The 23,682-nt window shown below is 57.1% G+C and overlaps 1 protein-coding gene across 13 annotated transcripts in view; it reads left to right on the top strand.

The window, feature by feature from the left end:
- EBF3 (EBF transcription factor 3) overlaps window positions 1-23,682 on the top strand; it is a 109,866-nt gene that overhangs the window by 74,664 nt on the left and 11,520 nt on the right. For 8 of the 13 annotated variants that reach the window (XM_053922314.2, XM_053922323.2, XM_053922312.2 and 5 more), the window contains 3 exons: window positions 764-908; window positions 6,314-6,444; window positions 6,931-7,057. In XM_053922314.2, the coding sequence (XP_053778289.1) occupies window positions 764-908; window positions 6,314-6,444; window positions 6,931-7,057 (403 nt within the window). The remainder of the gene's footprint in view (window positions 1-763; window positions 909-6,313; window positions 6,445-6,930; window positions 7,058-23,682) is intronic. The other 5 variants (XM_053922320.2, XM_053922313.2, XM_053922319.2 and 2 more) reach the window with 1 other exon arrangement.

Below are 23,682 nucleotides of genomic sequence, written 5' to 3'. Positions count from 1 at the left end.
TGGGAAGGCCACTACTCCCTCCCACATGAGTTCTTCGTCACTTCCACCAAGAGTAAGAAGTCATTCTGCACGGTCTCCCCCTGGCCCCCTCTGACCCGGACCTAGGACTGGGGTCTCTCATCCCAACAAGGGGGCGTTCCCTTGGCGGACCTCAGCAGACCAGGGTCCCTGCCACCCTTGCAATGAGCTCGAGAAAGGATATTTTCCTTGTGTTGAAAACACTCTCAGCACTCACATTTCAGACGCAAAGGCCTCCATTACCAGACTGGGTAACTGTGACTGTGAGGTGTCCCCCCCACCCCCGCTTATCAGATGAGAGGGGGTGGGCAGCCGAAGCTCCTGATTTATGGGCCCTTTCTTGGCAACTGAAGCCTCACGGCTCTTCAAGGGGGACCGTCTCCAGTGAACTAATTTTAATTAGATAAACTATCCAATCAATATGTGAACAGATCAATCAAAACAGCAGCTTTAAAATGAGTGGCCAGAGGGGTGTTTCTGAAGCTAATGGCTAGAAGAATATTTCTCTGAATGGAATTCACTTGTTAGCATAATAGGAGATTAAACTGTAATTAGGGTAGCGGGTTCTGAAGAGAAGCAATCTCCAGTCAAAACAACACCAAACAAAAGCAAACCACCCACCCAGCCCCATCTGCCAGCCGGGATGGGAGTGCGGGCAGCCAGCCTCCCTCCGGGCCGGGCGCCCGCCCTCAGGGCTCTGGACGGCCGGTGCCGGCCCTGTCTCAAACCCGCTTGGTCTCCGCAGGTCGTGGTGTCCACCACAGTCAACGTGGACGGCCACGTGCTGGCCGTGTCCGACAACATGTTCGTGCACAACAACTCCAAGCACGGGCGGCGAGCACGCCGTCTAGACCCGTCAGAAGGTACGGCCCCTTCTTATCTGGAAAATGGTAGGCACATGCTACACGTCTTCTTTCATTTGCAATGCCTTCTTTTTCCTTTGCTCCATCCTTTATGTTGATTCATGTCGAGTTGCGGGCCCCCCGCCCCCCGCCGCGCTGGTCAGAGCCTCCATGCCCGGCAGGGTGTCCCGGGACGGGGTCCCCTCCAGCCCCTCCCTGCTCATCCTCAGCGAGGGCTCCATGTCCCCGCTCCCCTCGCCGCACACCCTTCACTGACTTGGCTGGTGTGTTTCTAAGCTTTCTTTTGCTCAGAGCTTTTCGTGGATTTTATTTACTTCATTCTGTTCCCGCCTGCCCTAAGCCCCACCCGAAGGTCACACTCAGACACCTGTGCATGTTTGGTGGGCGGTTGCGGCCGGTCCCATCAGCTCAGAACAGACTCCAGAGTGGGCTCCAGGACTGGATCCTGCCCCTGGACAGATGGACAGATGGATGGAGATGGGGGGGAGCAGGGGTTGATTGAGAGTTCACTCATGGGGTGGTGGGGGGGAGGTGAGAAAAACCAGTGCCAGGTGTTTGGTGCCAAATGCTTCCAATCGACTTCCCGATTTCCTTGTTAAAAGAGAAGAACTTTGGTGAGGGGGGAAGGCAGGGAGGGAGCAGCGTCCTGGGGCATCGAGTCTGAACGTAGAAATGAGCCACCCCTCACCCTGCCACGTGCCTGTGCGCTGGGCCCCGCCATGGGCCACGTCCCCTCAAAAATAAGGTCCCTTTTCTCTGTAAAGCAGCGTGTAGTAATCGTGACCCCGGCCGACATGAACTGTTGAGAAAGGAATGGGAGTTTTTTTACAAAGTGAATTGTGAACAAAACAGCATGATGTAGTCCAGTGCAGCCGAGAGCCCATCCGAGCAAGCGGTTCCGGGACAGGCCCGCCGCCCTGAGGCCTCGGCCTGGGGAGCCCGGCTCCAGGCCGGCAGACGCACGCCCGGGATGGGGGGCGTGCAGAGCGCACTCGGAGCCTCAGTGAGGTGTGAGGCGGACCTGAGGCCGGAGGACGGCTCACGAACCTGCTGCGGTCCACAAAAATAAACTAATTTGTTTTTCTCCATTAATGACGAAGGTATAAGAGAACAAAAATATAATAATTAAAGGTCGCCCTGGGCCCAGAGTCATTAGCCTCTGTGACGTACTGTTTACCTCCTTCCTGGGCACTGAAGGTAGGTACGTGTTCTGCCTGGCAACCGTCACTAATGAGGCTCACAATTAAGAAGGTTGAACCCCCGTCCTCAGTCCCCGCTTCCCCAGAGAGCCAGAGCCCGCCACGCGATAGGCTCAAGGAGGCCCTCAGCCCTCTGGTGTTAGGCTGGTGTCTGGGGCCAAACTCAGCCTCCCCTAATGAGCTGTGATGATCTGAGCCAAGGACAAGTATTTATTTTTGTAAGTAGCCTGGAAAAGCATTTGACTGTAAGCAGAAAATACCGCATTTAGGAAAACAAAGGCCACAAGTGGGTACCTTGGAGATAAAGCCCAACTAATCAAAAGCTATTTGTAGAAGCAATCTCGACGAAGATTTTCCCCCCCTTATGTTTGTTTCTCGATATTTTGAAATCGACGTTGGGACCAAGTCACTCTCTTGCAAGGAGATTGAAATACCTTGTGCCACCCTGGAAAGTGACTCATCATCTTAAGATGCAAAGAGGTGGCTGAGAGGTGGCACGTACAGGTTTCTGAGAAAGAGGCGTAAACAGTGAGCTTTCTGCATGCTTTTTGTTTTGTAACGAGGGCCCTGCAGCGTAGAACAGGGTCCTCTCCAGGATGAAGAGGTGCGCACCCCGCGCTTCTGCTGGTTCCCGGGAGAGCTGGCACGTGGGAAGTTCACCTCGGGCCTGGCCACCTTGTGCCCAGAGCTCATGCCCCTCCTCCTGCCTGGTTAGGACACATCGCAGGGGCGGGGTGCTGGCTGGAGTTGGTCCCACGTTCTTGAAGGAAAATGCGCCCCACCAACCGCAGATCTGTGCTTGTGTGCAGCCTCTCCTGGCTAACACCTCATTATCCAATCATCTAATATTCACCAGCAGTGTGTACACACTCGCTGATGGTTTCCAAGTAAACGAATCCCCTGCTGCCGCCGTGGATGGCTGCCACGGCGCTCCCTCCGCGCACAAAAAGCAAGGCAGATTATTCACAGTACCGTACACACGCGAGGGGAAAACCACCGTCTCCACCTTCCCGCGCGGCCCAGGCCTGCGCAGGCTTCCAGAAGTCTTTTCTTCCTTGTCACTTGTCCCCTTGTAAACGGCTCCAGCCCTGTCTAAACCTCTGCAGCCCTGCCCAGCACCCGGCCTGCAGCGCACGGCGATTTGCATGCCAAGCGCTGTAATGCGGTTAGGTTTATGCAATAAGGAGGGCCGAATCCAGGCTGTGGGGCTTTAGCGAGTTAAGGGGAACAGATGGCCCTAGGAGAGGTAAAAGGTATAATCCTATCAGCTGGAGTATCAGCCAGCCATCTGGACATCCCGAGCACAATTACAAGACATTTTAGCAGGCAGAACAAAGGAGTCTTCATGAGGCAAGATTAGGCCTGTTTGAGTGCCTCAATATTGTGAACGCAGAGGAAGGTGACAAATGCTGTGATGTTACTCAGGAGAGCTTGCTGATTAACGGGGACCAGGCCGGGAGGCTGTTGACTCACAGAATCCTGGAGATGAGAGAGAGACCCCAAAAGAAGAAAAAGGCAGAACCAAATGTCCCAGTTAGCCACCCTGGCTGGCGTCAAGTGGCGTCACTTTCACTCTGAAATCCTTGCCCAGCTGCTGCCCCCCCTTTCCGCCCGTGCCCCCGGGTGAGCCCATCCACGTGGGGCTCTAATGTGGAGGACACGGGAGGGCAAGGCCAAGGGTGCTCCCAGCCAGCGCCTCTTCTCCTGAGGAGGCTGCGAGGTCCCTTGGAGTCAAAAACAGGTCACGGTGGCACATGTCAGATCTGCAGGAGAGGGGCGCCCCACCCCCTTTCCAGGTCCTGGCAGCCCCAGGCCCCGGGGGGGCAGGCCGGCCAGGACACATAGAGAGCTACAGACCAGGATGTGTCTGTAGGGCTTCTTCCCACAGTGGGCCCAGGGAGCGGGGTGGGGCAGGCAGGGGGGCCCTGTCCCCACCCCGTCTCTGCTCCTCCTCTTCCACCTTGAGCTGCGTGCCAGCCGCTGTCCTCTGCTTGAGTGCGTTGCACATGGACACCATTAGGTCTCCGGCGCTGTCTGTGTAATTCATTCTGCCGTGGTTCCCACCGAACACATGTCCCTCTCTCTCTGTGCATGGAAATGTATGCAAATACAGGCGGAAGGAAGATGGCTCTCGGCGGCCATGAGGAGGCCGCAGCAGGCCGGGGGTCTCTCCGCCGAGAGTGTCACACGCTCCGGGACGCTGCGGCCTGCACTGGGCCACAGCTGCCAGCTAGCAGTCTCCCGTGCACACAGAGGATCCTGCGTTTTTTTCCTTTTCTCACCTCCAAAGTAAATTTGTTTACTGTAATTTTTTTTTTTTTGGTGAATTATTTGCCATAATTGGCTGTGCTGATGAAGGTCACCTCCTTGGAGGAGACTTGTCAGTCTTTAGAGAGCTGATCCTTTTCAAATGCTCTCCATGCAATTAAGAAAAGCAAATGTCATTCGGAAGCCTCAGAAATGAAAATTTGTATGAACTTATTAGCATGAAGTCAACAGCGCTAGTTAGGGGCGGGTTCCCAGTGCGCGCGCTGCGCTCCTGCAGCAGAGGGAGACGCTGGCGGAATGAGCAAATATAACCCCCGCTAGTCCGACATTAGTGCAAACAAAGGAAGGTGGCGTGTCGGCGGCGTGCCCGACAACGATGGCTAATGGTGATTAACTAGAGGTGCCTGTGAGGTGCCGCCTCTGACCCGGCAGGGGGACCACGCGCGCAGGCTTCCGGAAAACGCCCGCTCGTGAAGATGTGCGGCCGTGTCTGAGCCGCACTCTAAAAAGCGGATTTGTCTGAGGCCACATGACCCGGCCCCCCGATGAGAGCCAGTCCGGCCGGGCCCCACCGTGCCCTTCGGGGGGCGCCCGTGTGCACACAGCCCAGGGAGCGAGCTGGAACTCGGGCAGCAGGGGGAAGCCACTTCCTGTTTACCGAGATTCGTTACTCCTCCTTGGACAGAGGTCCCGAAAGGTGGTTGGGAGCGATGGGAGAACACCCAAATGGGTTGAGTCCCTCTCACACCGCTCAGCTTTGCACCCACAGTGCCACAAAGCCTGAGGGGAGGGTGGCAGCCCCTGGGGTGGCCCAGGGCTTGCGTGGGGCTGCCTCCTCTCTGTGGGTGGGGGATGGGGCCCTGGACCACCTACGGCCCCTGGACAGCACTAGGCAGGAGACCTGGCACATCTTCAGGGCCACCCAGCACTGTCCCGCAGGCCTGCGCATCTGTTCTTGCGCCCCAGCCAGGCAGAGAAGGCCCCCTAGGGGACAGAGGGTGGCCCTGAGTGGTGACAGCCAGCGAGCCTGTAGCAAAGGAACCCCTCCTTTGCCTGGGGCCTGCCTGCAGAAGTCCACCAAAGGCTGTAGACAGGGTCTGCCGACACCTGGGCGAAGGGCTGGTCTCAGGCCAGAACAAAGCCCACCTCCACGAGGCTGTGGCCTTCAGGGGCTGCAGGAGCGCACTGTGCTGGGCCCCTTGCCTGCCTCCCTGGCTTGTGGCCTCCCGGCCCCTCTCCCCCTGGCCCACCCTCCTCTGACGCCCTCCCCTCCCGCAGCAGCAGGCTGGGGCAGGCAGCGCAGTTGCAATAACTCATGCAAATGCCAGGGCTCTGGAGACAAAGGGAGGTCAGGCCGGCGGCACGGGGACCCCTGTCGACAAACAGCGTCAGATGTGCACTGTGTCCCTTTGACGAAAGTGGGAATATAGTGCTTCTGATTTCTCCCCCCCGATGAAAAGTGAAAAGTAGTAACTGTGGAGTGACAGAGGAAAATGAAGTTTTGAACCGAAAGGCAAAGTTCGCGGATGGAAAAGCCCAACCCAATCAGCTGCTCAGGGGAACAGAAATGCCGGGCGCTTGCTCTTCCAGCCCCTCAACAGCATTTTGATGGACTTGGCTGGAACCGGGACAGCAGAGCAGATAGACCTGCGTGCCGCACGCAGGCGACGCTCAGTCATTTGTGAGAGTCGCATTTGCCCTGACACGTAATTGGCTCCATCAAGCTGGGTTTTTTTTTCTTGCTCCCTAGTATTCCATGTTTGGCCTTTGCTTTATAAAACATTCAGCAGTTTGCTTTAAACACATCAACATGCTGATCTATGGTCGCCCTTTGCATGGCGCCCGGCGGCATGGGCCCCCCAAGCCCCGCCGCCCCCGTTGCTGCGCCCGGTGACCTGAGGGGAGCAGAGTGGCCTGGGTGGCCGCGGGGGTGCTAAGGTCGCATTCTCTGTCTTGTGCATACAGCCACTCCATGCATCAAGGCCATCAGTCCCAGCGAAGGCTGGACCACGGGGGGCGCGACCGTGATCATCATCGGAGACAACTTCTTTGACGGCCTACAAGTGGTGTTTGGGACTATGCTGGTGTGGAGCGAGGTAAGCCTGCGGCACTGGACCCTGTGCTGGAGCTCTTTCACGGGTGGCGGGGTGGCTGTCACTAGCACACAGACGCAAGGTGCCCTTGTGCAGGAGCCCCCCTGGACTGGTGTTCTCCGGGGGGTGGGTGCAGAGCGCCCCCACCCCAACCCCCCACCCCGGGGTTTCAAACCTGCCGTAGGAGGTCCCTGCGAACACGGGAACAATTAGTGCTCTCGTTACCGGGAGCAGGTTTAAGGGGACATATGGTGGCAATTTTCATATGAATGATGCCCTGTGGCCTTTCCTGCAAACTAAAACCCGGGATCATTTGCAGATATTTTCCTGAAAGAGCACTGGGTCCCGCATCTCGGGGTGACAGCTAGGAGGGGGTGTTCCGAGACGATGGCCCAATTTGGCTCATTTTGGTAATTATGTCCAACTGGCGAGGGCCCGCCTCTTGGGGCCAGCGCTGCCGAAAGCCTGCTCACTGTGTGGTTTTTGTAGCTGATAACTCCCCACGCCATCCGAGTCCAGACCCCGCCGAGGCACATCCCTGGCGTCGTGGAGGTCACCCTGTCCTACAAGTCCAAGCAGTTCTGCAAAGGCGCTCCTGGGCGGTTCGTCTACACTGGTGAGTTCGTGTTTTCGACTTCCGGGGCAAAGTGGCAGCCGACCCCTTCAGGCTACGCAGATGGGCTCTGCAATGAGGCCAGGTGAGGCCCTGGGCCCGCGGACTGGGTTCCATCTAGTGCCCAGGGTCCGAGTCCCATTCAGACTGGTGAAATGCCCTGCACAGGTGCTGCCCCCACTGGCCATGTGATCTCAGGCCCCTCCCATGTGCGCCTCCACCTCCTCCTCTGTAAAGCACGGCCGTGGGGTTGTCAGTAACAGGTCACCCCAGCTTCCATCGAGTGGCTGCCTGAGTGTCCGGCTTGGGCTGGGAGCCCCTCTGGTCAGCTGTCCCGTGATGTCACTATTGCTCATTTGCACAAACCGAGATTCAGAGGTTCCGTTGTGTGCCCAAGGTCACACGCCCTATAAATGAGGGGCCTCCAGCTCAAGCCAGGTCTCTGCTCCAGGCCTGGGGTCTCACACCCTGGATGCCATGGCTGCTTCTGCGAGGGTCTTGGACAAACTGGAATCATCAGAAACGGTCACCTCTGAAGTCACACGTTTGTTATCTGAGAGTTGTCTTAGGCAAAGCCTTCGCAAGTGTACTTAGTTAACAGGAGTCCTTCAAGCTTGCTATGGAGAAATGCTGTAAATAGACGTGAGGCACGGTAGGACGTTGGTGTCTGTCCCCGCAAGCCAAACACTAGTGTCTGGGAAGTTGTGTGTGATGGTGGTCACCAGCTGCTGCACCCCGTAGGGTGAAAGGGGGACTTGTCCTTGAAGAGCTGTGGCCTTGACGTGTGAGTAGCCAGGGTGGCCGGGTGGGCCGTGGTGGGGCCTCGGTGGGGCTCCAGTGGCCCTCTGTCACCTGCTGCAGGACGCCCCAGAGCAGGTTTGTCCCACTGTAGGGATGTAAGGCCGTCCTCTGTCTAGCCGGCAGGTGACATTTGGGCCTGAGGTCCCTTCCACTTTGGAGTGTGAAGAGAGAGTGGAGGTTCATTGCCCACCCCCTTTTTAGGAAGTACTGAATGAGTGTGAAATGCCGAATGTGAGTTCTTCCAGCAGACCCGGGGTCACGCCAGGGTCCAGCTGGGCTGCCAGCGACACCGGGGGTCCTTGACAGGGGAGGCTGTCTTTTCTTTCGTTCAGCCCCTCAGCAGTGTTCCATGTGGTGAAGGTGTGCGGGGAGTTCCAGGGGCCGCTTCCTCCCCAGGGGGCCAGCACACGCTCTCAGGAGCCCAGAACGGCCCACGATCCCAGGGCAAGTGTGCGTAGCAAAAAGCTCTGGGTGCACATACAGGCCCCCTCCTGGTCTCTGGGTGCTCTCGGCCTCCTGATCAGACCCGGAGACAGAGAGAAGGCAGCCTGTCCAGTGTGTGAGGCTGGACGGGTCATAGGCTCGGGCACCGTCTAGACCATGCACTCACCCTCCAGCAGGCAGCTGTGCTGTGCGTGCGCCCCTGGGGACGGACATCTGGGTGCCGCCGGGCGGTGGGCCTCTGCTCTGGGCCCACGTCCTGGGCGCTGCAGCCGCGCCCACCCACCCACGTTCAGCAGGCCTCTTTGTGCCGACTGCTGGCCCCGGGGCCACACATCTCAGGGTTTCTGGCCCGTGGACTTCAGGCTGCAGAGGCCGTGGGTGTGTCGACCTGCTCTGCTCGGGGTTGGCCGGGGGACCTGGTGCCTGTGCTCCAATAGTTGGGTGCCGCTTCTGCTCGGCTGCACCTGTGGGTGTGCGAGGGTCAGGGAGAACTCAGGGGCCGTGTCCCACCCATGGTGGGTGCTCAGCGAGTGGTGCCTCCTGCGGACGGTTTCCAAGACATAACCTCTATCGGGGTCCCAAGTCCATCAAAGGAAGGGATGTTTGTTACCCACTCAGGAGCTGTCTTCCGAGTGACATGCAGGTCCCGGGCGTGTATCTACATGGGAAGACCGGCCTGCTCTGCACAGACACACATGACGAGGCCACTTGTTCCCATCAGACAGCCGGGCCCTTGTGCTTGAACTCCCCATGGTGCCTCAGTGGGTCCTTTCTGCAACCAGGCTTGGCATCCAGATCTCTTGCATGTGTGGGCTTTTTTGGGGGGGAAGGGCTGGCCACTGGTGGCGGTGGTGTCTCTTCTCTGAGAAGAAATGTGATGGCAGGAAGGTCCGGCCCTCGTCCTCTCCCCGCCTGCTGACCACTGAGGATTCTGGTCCTGGTGGGGAGAGCAGGGCCCTGGACTGAGCGTCGGTAATAAAGGTCCCTTGGACAGCGAGCCGGGGAGGAGTGCTGCCCGGTGAGTGTCCCATGTGACGGCCTGTCCCAGGGCGGGGGGTGTGAGGGGCGGGTGTCGGGGCAGCTCTTGGGGCCCTTTCTGCGGCCCTTTCGCCCTCCAGCGGGGCGGATCACTACCTTGACTGCTGATCTCCTCTTGGGGTGTCTGGGGTGTTCCACCCCCTCCCCCTGAGAGAAGGTTGAGCCCTGAGTCGGTTCCAGCAGCCACCGCTGTCCAGAGGCCTGTTGCCCATCTGCACGGTGGACATGGCGTCCACTCAGAGTGGACTGGGCTTCTCGGGCCAGAAGCTCAGGGGCCTGGCTGCCCGAGGCTTTGGGGTTTTCCCCATCAGGGGCTCTCCCACGAAGGGCCTTCAATGGAGCCATTCAGTGAGCCGGGCCTTGGCCAGCAGGAGGCTAATTTATGGCCTCCCCCACCCCAATCATTAACGGGAATATACATTTCAAACGCCGTGTAAGGGATACGGGGCCCTACACTCTCAGGGAGCAGAGGAAAGGTGAGGTCATAACCTGTCTGACCTGGAAGCTTCTGTCTGATTCACATGGCCCTCAAATGGGTGGGGACAAAGGGGCAATCACAGGGAGCTGCGCTGGCCCTGAAAGCCGAGCCTGCTCTTCTGCGGGCGGGACTCGGGGCGCAGCCCCTGCGGGCAGGGCCTGTCCCCTGGGCATCTGGCTCCCATCAGGGTCCCCCACCCGGAGGCTGCTGGGGCACCCTCCCAGTGAACCTTCCCGCTGCAGCCGGCCTCGGGGTAATGAAGCCGTGCTGGGGGAGGGGCCCCACCCGCCAGGGGGCGAAAGGCCTGAGTGATCTGTTTACAGGGATCCGAGAAACTCCAGAGTTTTCAAGCCCTGAGGCCCGGTTAGTCAACCCCAAGTGGGCGTGGGCCCCCCCCCCCCTGGGGAGGGGAGGCGGCCACGCCCATCCACCCAGGCCCCTCTGCCTGCGGCTTTCAGCCAGGATACAGACACAATTACCTTGGGAAGCAGTGCCGTTGATTAGCACGGTGAATTAAAAGAACGAGTCACAGAGGACATGTCCAGCCCCTCCGTCCTAGTCCCTAGTCCTCCGTACTCCCAGTGTGCTTCGCCCCTGTTGTAGGAAGGTCAAAAATTAGAGAGGGAGAACAGTTCAAGCGGCTGGCACTTAGGAGCAGAATTAACAATCACTCTGTATGTAATTGCCAGCTAATGGCAAATTGCCTTCTCGACTGTAAAATGCAATATAAACGCTGGGCACCTAAAATTAAATTAATGAGATATTTGCTGCATTTAAAAGTGAATAGTGCAAATTAATACCTGAGTGCAGTGCTTGTTTTAATATTTGTCTAATAGTGTATCATTTGCTTGTTTAATAATAATTAACATGGTCCCGGAATAGCTTACCTGGGAAACTTGTGGTTGCCCGGCAGGTTGAAGTGTTTTGCATTCAGAATTTCAGCAGGAGAAACACAGCCGATGGTTAAGAGCAATAAAAGAAATTATTTTTTAATTAGAATAGAAGCATTGCAGTGTCATTTGATTAAGACAAATTGGAATTTGTCTGCTTCTCATTGAAATTATGTTAGAGCAAAAGCTACCTGTACAGACACGCGTCCGTGTGCGAGGCGTTCTTGCACAAGCAAGAGTGTGGCGTGGAAGTCCGTCTGGTGGAACGGGTTCCAATCGCACTGAAGGAGTGAGGCTCCGTGGCGGCGGCAGTGTCCATTCGAGTGTGGTCTCCGGGACACCAGGCTCACTTGTGGGGGCTCCTACTCCTGACCCCTGGTGCCCAGAAGTTTGGTGGACCAACCCGCATTGTAGAGATTTCTGTTGTTCAATTAAAGAAATTATCACAAATTACTGGGGGTCGCCCTGCCGCCCCCCACCCCCAGGCTGGAGCCAGTCGCTAAGGAAGACGTCGGCTTCCAACAGTGAACACGTGTGGGCAGCCCCTTCGCGGCTGGTCTGCTGGGTGTGTGTCCCGGTCCCGGGCCTGCAGTTCGTGTCTTACACAGGGACAGAAAAATGATCATTTTCTGCACAAAGACGCACATCCAATTTCAAGCACATGAAATCATTACTCAACCCGTAATTGCTAAGTTTGTGTTCTTTCTGATACAGTGTTTACGTTGTCTGATTTTTTATAAAAAAGTCAGATTGTGCCTTAGCTGGGCATCACGTCAAGGCGGGGGCGGGGGGGGGGGTGTCTGTCCTCAGGGGGTCCTGGCAGCCTTGGCGACAGTTTCCCAGCCCGTGGCCCACACCCTGCCCGCTGGCGGGCTCCCACCCTTGACCCCCCGCTTCAGTTCGCCCCTGGAAAGGCCCTCGTGTGTCCGAAGTGCTCACAGACCCTGTGTGTGTTGAGAAGTGGTTCTGTCCACAGCCCGGTGGCCACTGCAGGGTCAGCTGCACCCTCAACCCCGGCCGGCACAGCCGCTGTCTCCCAGGCCAGTGCCCTGCCAGCAGGCGGCTGGCACCTGCACGGCGAAGGCTCCTCATTGGCTCCCGCAGGTCGCGCTCGTTCATGGCTCTGCCCTCTGGGCTGCACCTCCCCCTGCACGACCTCCCCCAGATGCACATCTAACCAGCTCGCGGACACGGCAGGAAACACACACACGTTTCAGTCCTGGGTCCTCCAGCTTGGGGGCTCCTCCAGCCGGCTCCGTGAGTTACGCGTGGGCGCCCCGTCCGTCCCGGCCCGTGAGAGCCAGCCCTCCCTGCGGCCATCCTGGAATCTCTGCCCCCACTTGCCAGCTGGAGGGTGTCAGTGGGAGCCCGTGGTCTGCTGGAGCACAGATACCTTTGCTTTTACCGAAGGTTGTCACGTGGCAGGGTGGCCGGGGCTCAGGCCCGCTCTAGACCTGTCCGGAATGGGGGTGCTGGGATAGTGACCCAGATACTGTGGCCTCCCCTCCCAGCACAGCCCCCAACTCTACTGGTGTCAGTTGTTCCCTTGTGGGTGGCAGAGGGCGAATCCTCCCCGTCGACTGGGACGGTGTGCAGGCTTGGGAGTGGCCATCCCGGGGGCCACCGGGGAAGGGAGAGCGCCCACCTGAGCACCGCGTGGCATAGCACCGCACCGGGCGACCGTCGGTGAACCTGCCGGCGTGCTGAGTGGGTGCCGGACATGCCGTCGTGACAGCGTGTCCCCCTGCAGAGTGGAGCTGCGGGGCTCCGGGGCCACGGCTGTCCCCTTGCCTCCTGTCTCGGCGGAGGCCCGGGGAATGAGACACGCGGTTTGTGCTATTGCACAAGTAGACGATTTGTCCTAATCAGTGACACCCATTTACTAGAATTGCTTAAAATGAACTATACCTCATACAGAAATCGCACGTTTAGAGAGTTCCATTCATCATCTGAAAATTGAGGCCAGTAAACTTTTCCGCTCCTCCAGTGGGATCTCAGGCACGCATCAAAATGTTAAAAATGATTGGTGAGGGGGGCCTGTCACCCATTTATCAAGGAAAAGAACATTATTTGCTAATTTCCCAACCAGGCTGGTGACAGGGTGCTTCGTCTTTGGACCCTCGGTGACCAGCATGGCCTTTCTGTTATTAGTACAAGTCAAGTGCTTTTGGGCAGTCGCTAACAAGACACATTTGTCTGTCATCGGAGGGGCTTTGGTTGTTTTCCAAGTGGCTGTGACCAAAGTCTGCCCCCCGCGCCCCGATTCCTGCACCTTCCGGGCCACGCTCACCCAGGAGGGGACGCCGGCGGATAAATCACACGGTTTCCACGTCAAGGTATTGACTCTCTGGCACCAAACCTGACAAAACGTGGCTAAGAGGAGACAGTCATTCATCTTCCCCAAAGGACAAAAGGGTCATTGGGTTTCAGTCGGGACTCTGGGGACGCAGCGGGTGGGGGTGGGGAGGAGGCGGGCTTGGCCCTCTGCTGCTGGGCCCAGGGTGGGCAGGGACCCGCCTCGCTGCCCCACCACCCAGGGGATCAGGGAGCAGAGGCTCCGAGGACGGGCTGGCGTGCGGAGTGGATTCTGAGTTTCTGGTTGGTCAGGTGTGCGCTGTGATTCTGAGACCCACGTGGGAGGGGCCCGGGGACGGCAGGATGGTGGGCGACATCGAACCAGTGACCACCTAAATGCCCCACAAAGTGACGGTGACAGACCTAAGGGGCAGGTAAGGCAGAGGGAGTGGGGTGTAAAAACGGAACAACACAGGTCGCCCTGGCGGGAACACCCACAGGATCTCGGAGGAGGACCCAGGGACGCGTCAGGGCCCCGCACCACAGACGCCTTCCCACAGAAGCGCGTGGCTCTCCAGACAAGAGGGGGAGGCAGACGGCTCTGCGGCCCTCGAAGCACAGCAATGAGAGCTAAACATCATGACTGTTCCCCTTCTGGCCGACCTCGGTCGCCGAGGGGAGCCCAGCCCCTCAGCCAGCTCTGTCAGGCTGGACGTCGACAGCGGTTGGCAGTGGACGGGGTAGGGGGGCATGCCCCTGAGTTGGGGGGCTCATGCTTGCCTCTGAAACCTTGACTTTCGGGGGGTCCCTGGACCCGTTCGGACGCATTCGCTCCCAGCTGAGCTGGAGACCCCGAAGTCTGGGCTGAGCTTTTGAAAAAGTCATCCTTTGAATCCGATATAGAAAGTGCAAATTCTAACTCACCAAGGACAGCGTTTCGGCGAAACAACACAGCCGAAGCCTGCGAGGGACTCGGACTGTTTGCGACGATGTAAACACGGGTGTCGCGTACTGTGGGTGAGCTCTGGCGTGGCCTGGTTCCGGGGACCCGAGTGCAGGTGCTGTGTGAGGCTTGCCGCAGGGCGTGTCCGATTTTACCCCAGATGCCGCCACGGAGACGGCTGCAGGGCAGGGCGTGGCTCCCGCTGGTCAGGTGTCCCTGGAGGATGTTCCTTAGGTGCTCCTGGTGGTGGGTTGGGCTCCCCTCCTCCTTTCCGGACGCCGCTGTCCTGCGTCTGCCACACGCCTGACAAGTGGGCCCGATGGGCGCCCCCTGCCTGGGCGTCGGGCGGCCAGTGAGGATGGGAGGTCAGGGCGCCCCATGGTTGGGTGTGGGGGACCCTGCCAGGTGCCTTCTCCGTCGTTTCACCCCCTTTTCTCCCAGGAGGGGGCCCTGGCACAGACCTGCAGGTTGTGCTGCTGCAGCCCCAGGATGGGGGGCTGGTGGCCTATGTGCCCATTCCTCCCCGTCTCCTGAACCCACACACCTGGGCAGGCGTTGGCCACGATGCTCACCCCCGTGTCCCTGCCCCCCGGTTTTGACAACCAGCTCAGTGTTTTGCTTACTGCCACGGCCACGGCACAGAACCCTCCCACATAGCCAGGGCGGTCACGACAGGGCTGGCCTGCTGTCTGCTTCGTGTCATCGTGGGCCTCGGGCCACGGCGTGTCCCAAACTGCAGGCCTGCCCGTGGGCAGTTAAAACAGACGTCACTTCACAAAACTGACTTGTTTTAATGCTGCGAAGGCAAGCTACGCACGTGTGAGGGGCTGTCCACTTCCGTGGGGGGCTCACACGCTCACCTTCTGTGGCCGCAGTGCCAGCACCCCAGGCTGCCTGAGCCTGGCATGGGCCCAGCCGTCCCCGCCATGCCCCTGCCTCTCGCCTTCACTGCCCCAGGTGCTGTGACTGCCTGGGTCTCTTTTCTCTTCCGCACCCGGGAAGTAACAACTGACATCCATCTGCACAGTGGGCGTGGTGTCGAAGGGCGTGGTGTCGAAGCTCGCAGTCAATGTGATTGGGGATTTGCCCATGATTCCCAGTGTTCAGTGTCTACCTGAGGCCACCTGGGCCAGGTGTGGGGCTGGGCACTGCAGGTGATCCAGAGAAGGAGGGGCTGTCTGGGCTCATTGGTGCTCGGGGCGGGACGGCCCTAGGCAGCGGTTCCTGGCCAGGGGGAGCGGCGTGTCCTCACCCAGAGCCGGGTCCAGGGCTGCACGGCCACGTTCGTGTACAACCCAGCTGACGTGAAGTCTCCTGGGAACGAAGCTGGTGGAAAAAAGTTAAAAAAATAGTCACAAGAAAGGGGCAGCTGAGGCACCGTGGGGTTTTCAGGAGGGCCCCTGGATGAGTGATGTGCAGGCTGCACCCCTGCATGCAGGCGGGGTGCGGGGAGGAGTCGGGGAGCCCAGCAGGCCGGGTGTGCAGGCAGGGCTGCTGGTGGGGGTGGCGGGAAGGGAGCGTGGTGCAGCCACGGAGGCTTCTGATGCCCCCACAGACTGGGATTTCGAGGCCCCTGTGTGAAAACAGGGCCGTTGTACATGGGACAGGTGACCCAGATCCCGGGTGCACGGCACATATGTCGGGGAATCCAGTGTTGGCATTTTTTCTGGCGATGCTTTAAAGGCCCTGAGAGCAGCCCTTTCCTTCGTGCAGCCCGGAGAGGCGGAGGTAGACGTGCCTTCAGGAGACTGAACAGGCAGTGGTGCTGGGAAGCCACGTCACACGTGGCATGGGCGTGCGGGAGCCGGTTCTCTCCACCGTCCCTGCCCTGCGGCGGGTCTGCCTGGAGCGTGCCCACGCGGCCCCCTGGACCCTACACAAATACCAGCCGGCATTCAGACCACAGCCGGCACGCCCCAGCGCAGACTGCGTGCTGGTCCGCAGGCGCTAGTCCGGATTAGAGAGCTTCCTTCCACTTGAAAAGTTTTTCATTCAGCTGTCATTCCCAGAGCAAGAGGTTCACCCCCTCAAAGTGTCCACTCAGGTGGTTTTTAGTGTGTCCGCAGAGTTGTGCAGCCGTTAATCCAACCTGAGAACATTTCATTAGGCAAGGAGGAACTCTGCGTCCCCTAGCAGTGCCCCCACTCCCACTCGCCCCTCCCCCACCCCAGGCATCAGCAAATCTACTTCCTGCCGCTGGGCCGCAGGCTCTCCTGGACGTCCTTACACTCTGTGGTCCTTTGTGAGGGTTTCAAGGCTCCCCCATGGCGGAGTGCCCCAGAGCTCCCTCCTGTGCTGGGCTGTGTAGCCTTCCTTCGCAGGAGCGCGCTGTCCTGCGATCCAGCCGTCGGGGGAGGGGCGCACGTGGGTAGGAGGGATCATGCTGCTCTGAGATATTTGTGAACACGTTTTTGGGGCACGAACGAGAAACGTTATGTTCCCTTTGTTTTCTCCATCACAATCGTCATTCTACCTTTACCACTGGCCTGTATTTTCAGGAAGCCCCCAGTCATGACTCATCATTTTGTGCACCTACTGTGTGCCCTGCACTGAGTAGGGCAAGTGCCATGGTATGGGGATGGCCTCATTGTCAAGGAGGAGGGTGGACCGCTGAGCAAGCGAATGGATGGCCTGGGAAGTGCACCCGTGGGGGCTGACCGGCTTCGGGACACGGGGGTGGGCCTTTCTGTGGCAGGGTCACCGGGCCGGGGAGGGTGAGCGTGCAGAGCTCACTTGCCAGCTCACTTTTGAGCGGAGATTTTTATGCTGGAGCAAAGTGTGCAAATCTGTTGCCTGATGGTTCTCTTCAGAGCGTTGCCCACTGGGTTTAAGTCCCCTTCCCCCCGGCGTCTCTAAGACGGTCAGCAACACCGGACACTCGACTGTTCCTTAGAGAACGGGCCCGCCCACCATGCCTGGCCTTGATTTCTTGTCTGGTGTCCCCTTTCCCTTTGTTTATAGCCCTTCTGTCCTCGGAGAGAACAGCCTTGGGGGAAAGGGGGTGCAAGGGTTCTGGGGTGGCCAGGCCAATCCCTACCTCAGGGCCACCACCGCACCACCGTGGGGAGAAAGGCACTGGGGAAGTGAGTGCCCTGCGCCTTAGGGCTCCTCAGCGGCCGGGCAGGGCCCGGCAGATGCTGCTCAGTGGGACTCGAAAGGCTGTAACCCCAGGTATTCTTGGAGGTTCGTAAGCAGAACCATTCGACTGCAGTGCAACAGCTGTCAGCATGGGTGTTATTTTGGTGACAAGGAACAGGAGCTGTCCCCTTTGCTTATCTTGGTGTCACATCACAAGGCCGCCCTCCGCTGCCAGGCCTGGGAGAATGGCAGCCGGTCCCTGGTACACATTGGTGGGGCCGAATGTGTGAATACGGAGGAGTGTCCCCCGTGTGAGTGAGTGCGGGGTCCCTGGTTTCCAGTTAGGAGTCAAGCAGGGTGCTCGCCATCCTTAGAAGTCTTGGTTACGGAAAGTGCCCTTTGGTTCTTAGTGGGTTGGAGGGGCTTCGGGGGTAACCACAGTGAGAGGCGGGGGCCGACCTCGGGCGGGTGAGCCACCCCACGCTGGCATGCTGGAAAAGCCACGTCACTCTGATGAAGGCAGCCTAGGGTTAGCAGCTTGGTGTCGAAGAAGGGGGACCCCATGACTTCCGGCCCGTTCCCAGGGGTGGCTGCTGCCCTGGGCCAGGCCGGGGAGCCAGGCTGGCTGCTGCGGGCAGCGCCTCCTTATGCACGATGCAGAGAAGCGTGGCCTTTGTGTCCCCATGCGTGCCCCAGTGCCGGGCTCACCCCGCCGAGTTCTGTGATTGAAATTCATTGCCAAATTTATTGAGAAATTAATGAGAAAAGCTGCAAAGTATTGACTTTGAGAGGAAAACACAACTCATCTTGAATGAGGAGGAAAATGCAGCAATAATTTAGCCACTATTGATTTGGCCCTGTCCATGTATCGATCTTCATTTTACAATATTAATTTGCACCTGCAATCGGCTGCAAAGGGAACCGATTTCATTTCGTGGCCGTGTTAATGTGCAAAGCATTAGGTGCTCTTAAGGAGTGGGGGGTGTTCCAGGCTGTGCCAGGAAGGCAGATTTTTCCCCCCTGTTTTTGCTTGTTACTGAAATAGACTAAAAATTAATTTTTTTGTCGGACAAAATATGAAAGCAAAAACCCATCTACAACACGGCCCTCCTTCTCGGCTGCACGGCCGCGGCTCCTCCACGCAAGGCCGTCAGCTGCCTGAAACTCCAGCCGCCTCTCATCATCATGCCCAGATCAGTTCAAAGTTCATGAAATTTCTATGAGCATTGATCTCTCCCCATTGATTTTTTTTTTGCAGCAGATCTTTGAAATTTTAATTTCCCGAGCATCTGAATTTCTTATAGATGAAATGCACTTGGAGGAGACAGTTGATGATAAAGTGGAGAACTTAGCATCATTTTAAAGCCTAAAAAAGGGAGGAAGAAGCAGGCCCTCGCAGATGTGGTGTGAGGCTTTGCGGCGGAGCGGTCAGGCGCTCGGTGGGGGCGAGGTGTTCGGAGGGAGCTGAGCGCCTGTTTTGTCTTCGGTGGCCACACATTTTTAATGCAACTTTTTATACAGTCATTTTTGAAAGAAAAGCTATCTGGAGAAAACAGCGGGACAGAGAAACATTCTTCACCACGCAATCATTTGCTCACAGCGGTCTTTATCACCTGGTCAAGTTCACCTAGTTACTTATCAGTGGGACATTTAATAACCTCAAGGTGATATAATTGCTATTGGCATTTTCCCCCCTCGGATTCAGCTGGTTAATGTGTAAACTACTTGTCAGCAAATAGCACTTTGTCACTGAAATCACTAACACCCTCTAGAGGGATGTCTTTGTATTGAGCAATTTAATTTTACTTTATTTAATTTTTACACATTACAACCTGTGTTCATCCAGGCACACGGAAGGCTTGCAGGCTGCTCAGGCAGGGCCTGGGTGCCCCGTCCGCAAACACACTATATCTTATTTAACCATCCCCATCGCCGCGATCGACGTGCCTCCTCGTCCCTGGGAAAAGGACCTGCAGATGTTCCGATTATGTAGTTATGCCGCTAATGTGAAAAGCGGCCTCGTTAGGAGGGTCTGTTTGTAGCTAGAAAATGACAAATGCGTGATTGGGAAGCTACAGGAAGATGATCATTACCGAAATGAAACGGGAACTGGTTTTAATGGCGGCGACCAGCAGCTGGGACGCAGCAAATGAATGTCTTCCTGTTTTGATGGTGGGAGTCAGGCTTTCAGGCAGAAGGGAAATCTGTGCTGAACTGAAAACTTCTCCTCGAAGCTCTCTGCTGGGCTGGGCTGGGCTGCGGCTTGGACCAGGGCAGGGCGATGCTGGGAGCGGGGCTCCCACCTGCCGGTGCCCCCCTTGCTTGCGTGTCTCCCGATGCTGCTGTGAGGACACGGCTGTGGCTGAGGGGACAGCCACCCCGGCAGTCTCAGGGCTGGTGGCTCTGCCCTCTGGTGGGCCGCCCAGCCAGGGGTGGTCAGAGGTGGTCATCTCAATTCGGCTTTGCCACCATGATCCCTCTTTCTTGCCCTAGTTCAGGCCCCATTGCTGGAAAGGCACCCCCAGGCCAGGGTTGGGGGTGGGGGACCCAGTGCCCTGGGTGGGTGTAGCCCATAGAAGCTGGGTGCCAGGCTGGGGGCTGCCACTCCCAGATGCCCTGATGCCCTTGAGGGGCGGGTTTCCCACAAGGGAGCCCTGGAGCGCAGTAGCTGCTTAACAAATGCCGGTGAGTGGACTGGGTTTAAAACGGTTCTTGTGGCCATTTCCCTGACAGGGAAATGGCTCTTGGTAGAAAACACCCGCCAGCCCCAAACACGCGTTTTCCAGTCTGAAACGTCGCTTCTGCCTTAGCAGCCCGGAGGTTCTGAACATGTCCCCTCGCTTAATTGCATTAGGCCCCTGTGTTCATGGACTTGCTATTCAAGTCTAATAAAACAATTATACACATTGTGGAGTATGAGATTAACTCGGACTGCAGGGCAGGGCTGGCTGACAGGGAAGGTTAAGCCATCAAAACGAAAACGAAAACTATAATGTCACCGGAAACAGCATTCTGGACTCCAGGCCACCGGCACGTCCCTCTGAGCAGCAGGCCGCGGGCCACAGCTGCTGCGTGAGGCGGGTGCTGCTTCCGCAGCCACGTTAGCTGAGGCAGTCCCAACCTGAACTGACATCACGGACCGTTAAAATTCTATCAGTTGTGGTGTGATTAACCCCCCAGCACACGGCACGGCTTACATATTGAGAGTGCTGCTTCTGGGATGGCTTCAATGCTCGCCGCGTAACGCGATGAACTCCAGCACGCCCCAGTACGTTGCGATGTGTCTCCTTCTCGAGGTGCAGGCGTGCGGGGCGTCCAGGAACCACCGGGTCTGTGGCTATGTCAGCTGTGTCTGTGGGCCCGCACTGGGTGCTGGCTGGCACGTGACCGCGGCTATCTGGCCTTCTGCAGGCTGCCTGATTGCCTGCCCCATTTGGCATGGACTGTGATTCCCGGCTATTCGAGCTTCTGATTCATTCAGGTTTTATTGCTGTGTAATTTTCTTATTCTAAAATAAAAGCTCTCCAACAAAAATTACTATGCATTAGGCCGCGGTAGCCTACTCAAATGGATATTAATACAGTTTATCTCTAAAAGGACGAATAATGTATTTGAAACAGATAAAAGGCCCTCCACTAAATGAGGAATGTTAATATCTTATGGCACGGTTAATAAAGAGATATTTCACAGGGGAGATTTGTTTTATGACTTTTGATACAACAGCCTTATCATCTGACACATCTTAAATGATACAATTTTGTGCAGACTGTACGCAGCAGCTCCTCTTCGCGAGACTTGAATTCAGAACAAATCTTGGGCGCTAATTACTTTGGTGGGGGGACGTGCTATAAAACTCATCCGCCGAGAGGCAGATACGTGCAAATCCATGCCGAGAGTTGAACGCTTATAATACATTTTGAGAAATGTCTTTTTTTTCCCTCCTCCTGCAGAAAAATAACATTTGTTTTTGTTGTGTTTAAGGCAGAGTTTGAATTAATTTGACCCAGTGACACACGTTCGGAGACTAAGCATGCTGCTAAATAATTCCCCGGAATCCACCAAGCGCGTTAATTTACGGCTCTCCCGATGCGGACAGACGGCAGGGGCGGCGGGGGGACCTCCGAATATTAACATAAAGCAAATTCTCTTTATTCTTCTTCATATTTCTCCCGCATCCCCGCCCCGCGCTCACCCACGGCTCCGTCTCTAATTATCCGCGAGGTCAGTAAGCAGAATTGGGAAGAAGCGGGGAGATCAATACAAATTATCCCTGAGCAAACCAATGCTGACAGTTTGAATCGCAGCATATGTTTACCCAAAATCAGGCAATTTATCTTAATATCAGCAAAGTAATGCAGTGCAGGTGAAAGGTCAGGCAATCTCTCCCCCTCATAATTACCCAGTTCTAAAACAGGAAAGTGGTATTGATTGGCCTGGCCCGGTGCTCGGTGACTGGACGTGCCGCAGCCCGGCCCCAGCCGGCTGGGCCTCGCCTTGTAAACTCGACACGCCGAGGATTTACGGGACGCGTGTGAGAGGGCTCTCCTCCCGTTGTGGAATCTGCCAGCCCAGCCTCGGCGAGTCCATGTCTTGTGGGGCGTGGGGTGGCACTCGGGAGGTGGTCCCCGGGGCTCTGCCAAGGGCAGCTGCTCTGGGAGGCACGGAGGCAAACTGTGTCCCCCACCCACCCTCAGTGAGCAAAACCCTCCCGGAGCCGGGAACGCGGGTCCCTTCTGTAGCTTCCAGACCAGGCCAGTTGTTTTTAACTCTTCCATGTAGATTCATGGGCTTCCGGTAGCCAAGCCCCCAGTGGAATGTCAAGCTGCGGCAGCGGCCTCCCCACCCCCATCCGGCAAGGCGGAGACCTCCAGGGCTCAATGACGTCATCTCCTGAGCAGCCAGCCCGCCCGCCTGCCTGCCCTGGGCCCCGCTTGCTGGCCAGCTCTGGGCGGCATGTCCAGGATGTAAGCGTTCTTCGGGCTGAAGCAAGTGAAAGGTGGCCTCCCAGCAACACCACCCGCACGTATTTCTGGTCCTGGGAGCAGAGTATCGGTGGAACTGAAACACTGGAAAATGTCTCTCCCAGAGCGAGAGTGTGCGGCCATTACAAGTCATAAAGCTTCTGAGAGCTTGCATTACCTCGCCTATCACCTGTCAGGGGCGTTTGCGTGAAATCAATAGCGGCCGCCCATCTATCTCTCTGACCACCTTTCATCAGGCCGACTCATTAAGTCAAACAGTCACGGTGATTAGCTGGGAGAGAGAAGAGACCCTGACGCATCGCGACGCACAGTGGGCCGCCGTTTTTGTTCCCTAATCGGAAACGTAATACTTTATCTCGTCCTTCTTGGACCCCGTTGCTGGGGGAGGCCCATCTGCCCGCTGCCCGCGCCGCACTCGGGCCTGACACCCTTGTCCCGGCCCAGGCAGAGACATGACAAATTGTCCCCCAAGTCAACGCTGACAGCTTCTGATGATTAATGGTTTGATTATGAAGTGGTTTTACACATAGAGAATTTACATCACAGAGAGTTAGAAAGGGTGCCCTGCCGCATATGCCGAGGCATTTGGAAGAGCTTTAGTATTTGCAAAGAAAAAAGAGGGCGAGATCGCAGCCGAAGCCGTGTCATGTAAAATCAATACGCCGGATCAATGCTTTATTAACAAGAAAATGTCTTACTTCACATTCCTGAGTGGACCTTTGTCTCCGGGATGGATGATGGAATGTCAAATCATATCGCGGTCCTCAACTTTCGGGCCCGTTATTGAGTGTTGTGTGACGTCTTCCGGCGTCGCTCCCGACACCCGCCGTGGGCGTTGACGCCGGCCGCCCGAGCGCTCGGGGAGAACGGCGACCAATTATTTCGGGAAGCTCTTTCAAAGGCGGCCTCTCACCTTCGTCCTCCAGCCGGGGCCTCCGTGCAGCCCTGCTGAGCGGGGTGGTGTTAATCATCAAATTACGCGCTGACTAATGAGCGATGGCCCCAACGGCCGGCTGCGTGAGGCGTAGATGGCGGCAGGTCTTATTAGTCTCAGAAAACTCCCTGATTTATGTCACGCCGTGCACCGTGGCGTGACTCCACGGAAAACTGTATCTACATCGAGAAGTAATGTACTCTAATAAGTATTTCCATCTTAACCCGTGTCCCCGGGCCTGCGGGCTCCGTTTTTGTTGGAGTCGGGCAGAGCCATAATAAAGCCCAATGGCTCCTTATAAAGCTTGTTAAACACGGAGTGTGCAGTCGGACGGAGTCCCGGCCGTGATTCATGCACTGTACACAGCGCGTGCGCCGCTGATTTATGGCCGCGCACAGTTCATAGTCAAAATTACAATTTGAGGGATAAAAAGATTAATTACTATTTGTGGCCGGCAATTTCGCGAGGCTGGTGGAATGATAGCGCCCTACATCAGTTTGTAGTCAGCCATTCACAGATTATTAAAGCCCGGCAAGAGTAAGTGCTCCTCCTGCCTGCTGTGCTCCAGCAATATGCTAGACAGAAAAGGACCACAGGGATAAATCTGAAGCCAGCAATAGCCGGGCATATGTCATAATTGCCAGTTCCCCATAAATCCCCGGCCGGTGCGGAAGGCACTGCGCAGTGTAGACAGTGATCGTGACGGCGGTGATTGCTGTCTGCGGCCCCGAGACCCGCGGCTTCC

The sequence above is a fragment of the Desmodus rotundus genome, chromosome 4 (genome assembly GCF_022682495.2).
Source record: "Desmodus rotundus isolate HL8 chromosome 4, HLdesRot8A.1, whole genome shotgun sequence".
NCBI classification, from domain to species: Eukaryota; Metazoa; Chordata; class Mammalia; order Chiroptera; family Phyllostomidae; genus Desmodus; species Desmodus rotundus.
Note: the sequence above shows the minus strand (reverse complement) of the source record. Positions and strands in the feature narration are given on the sequence as shown.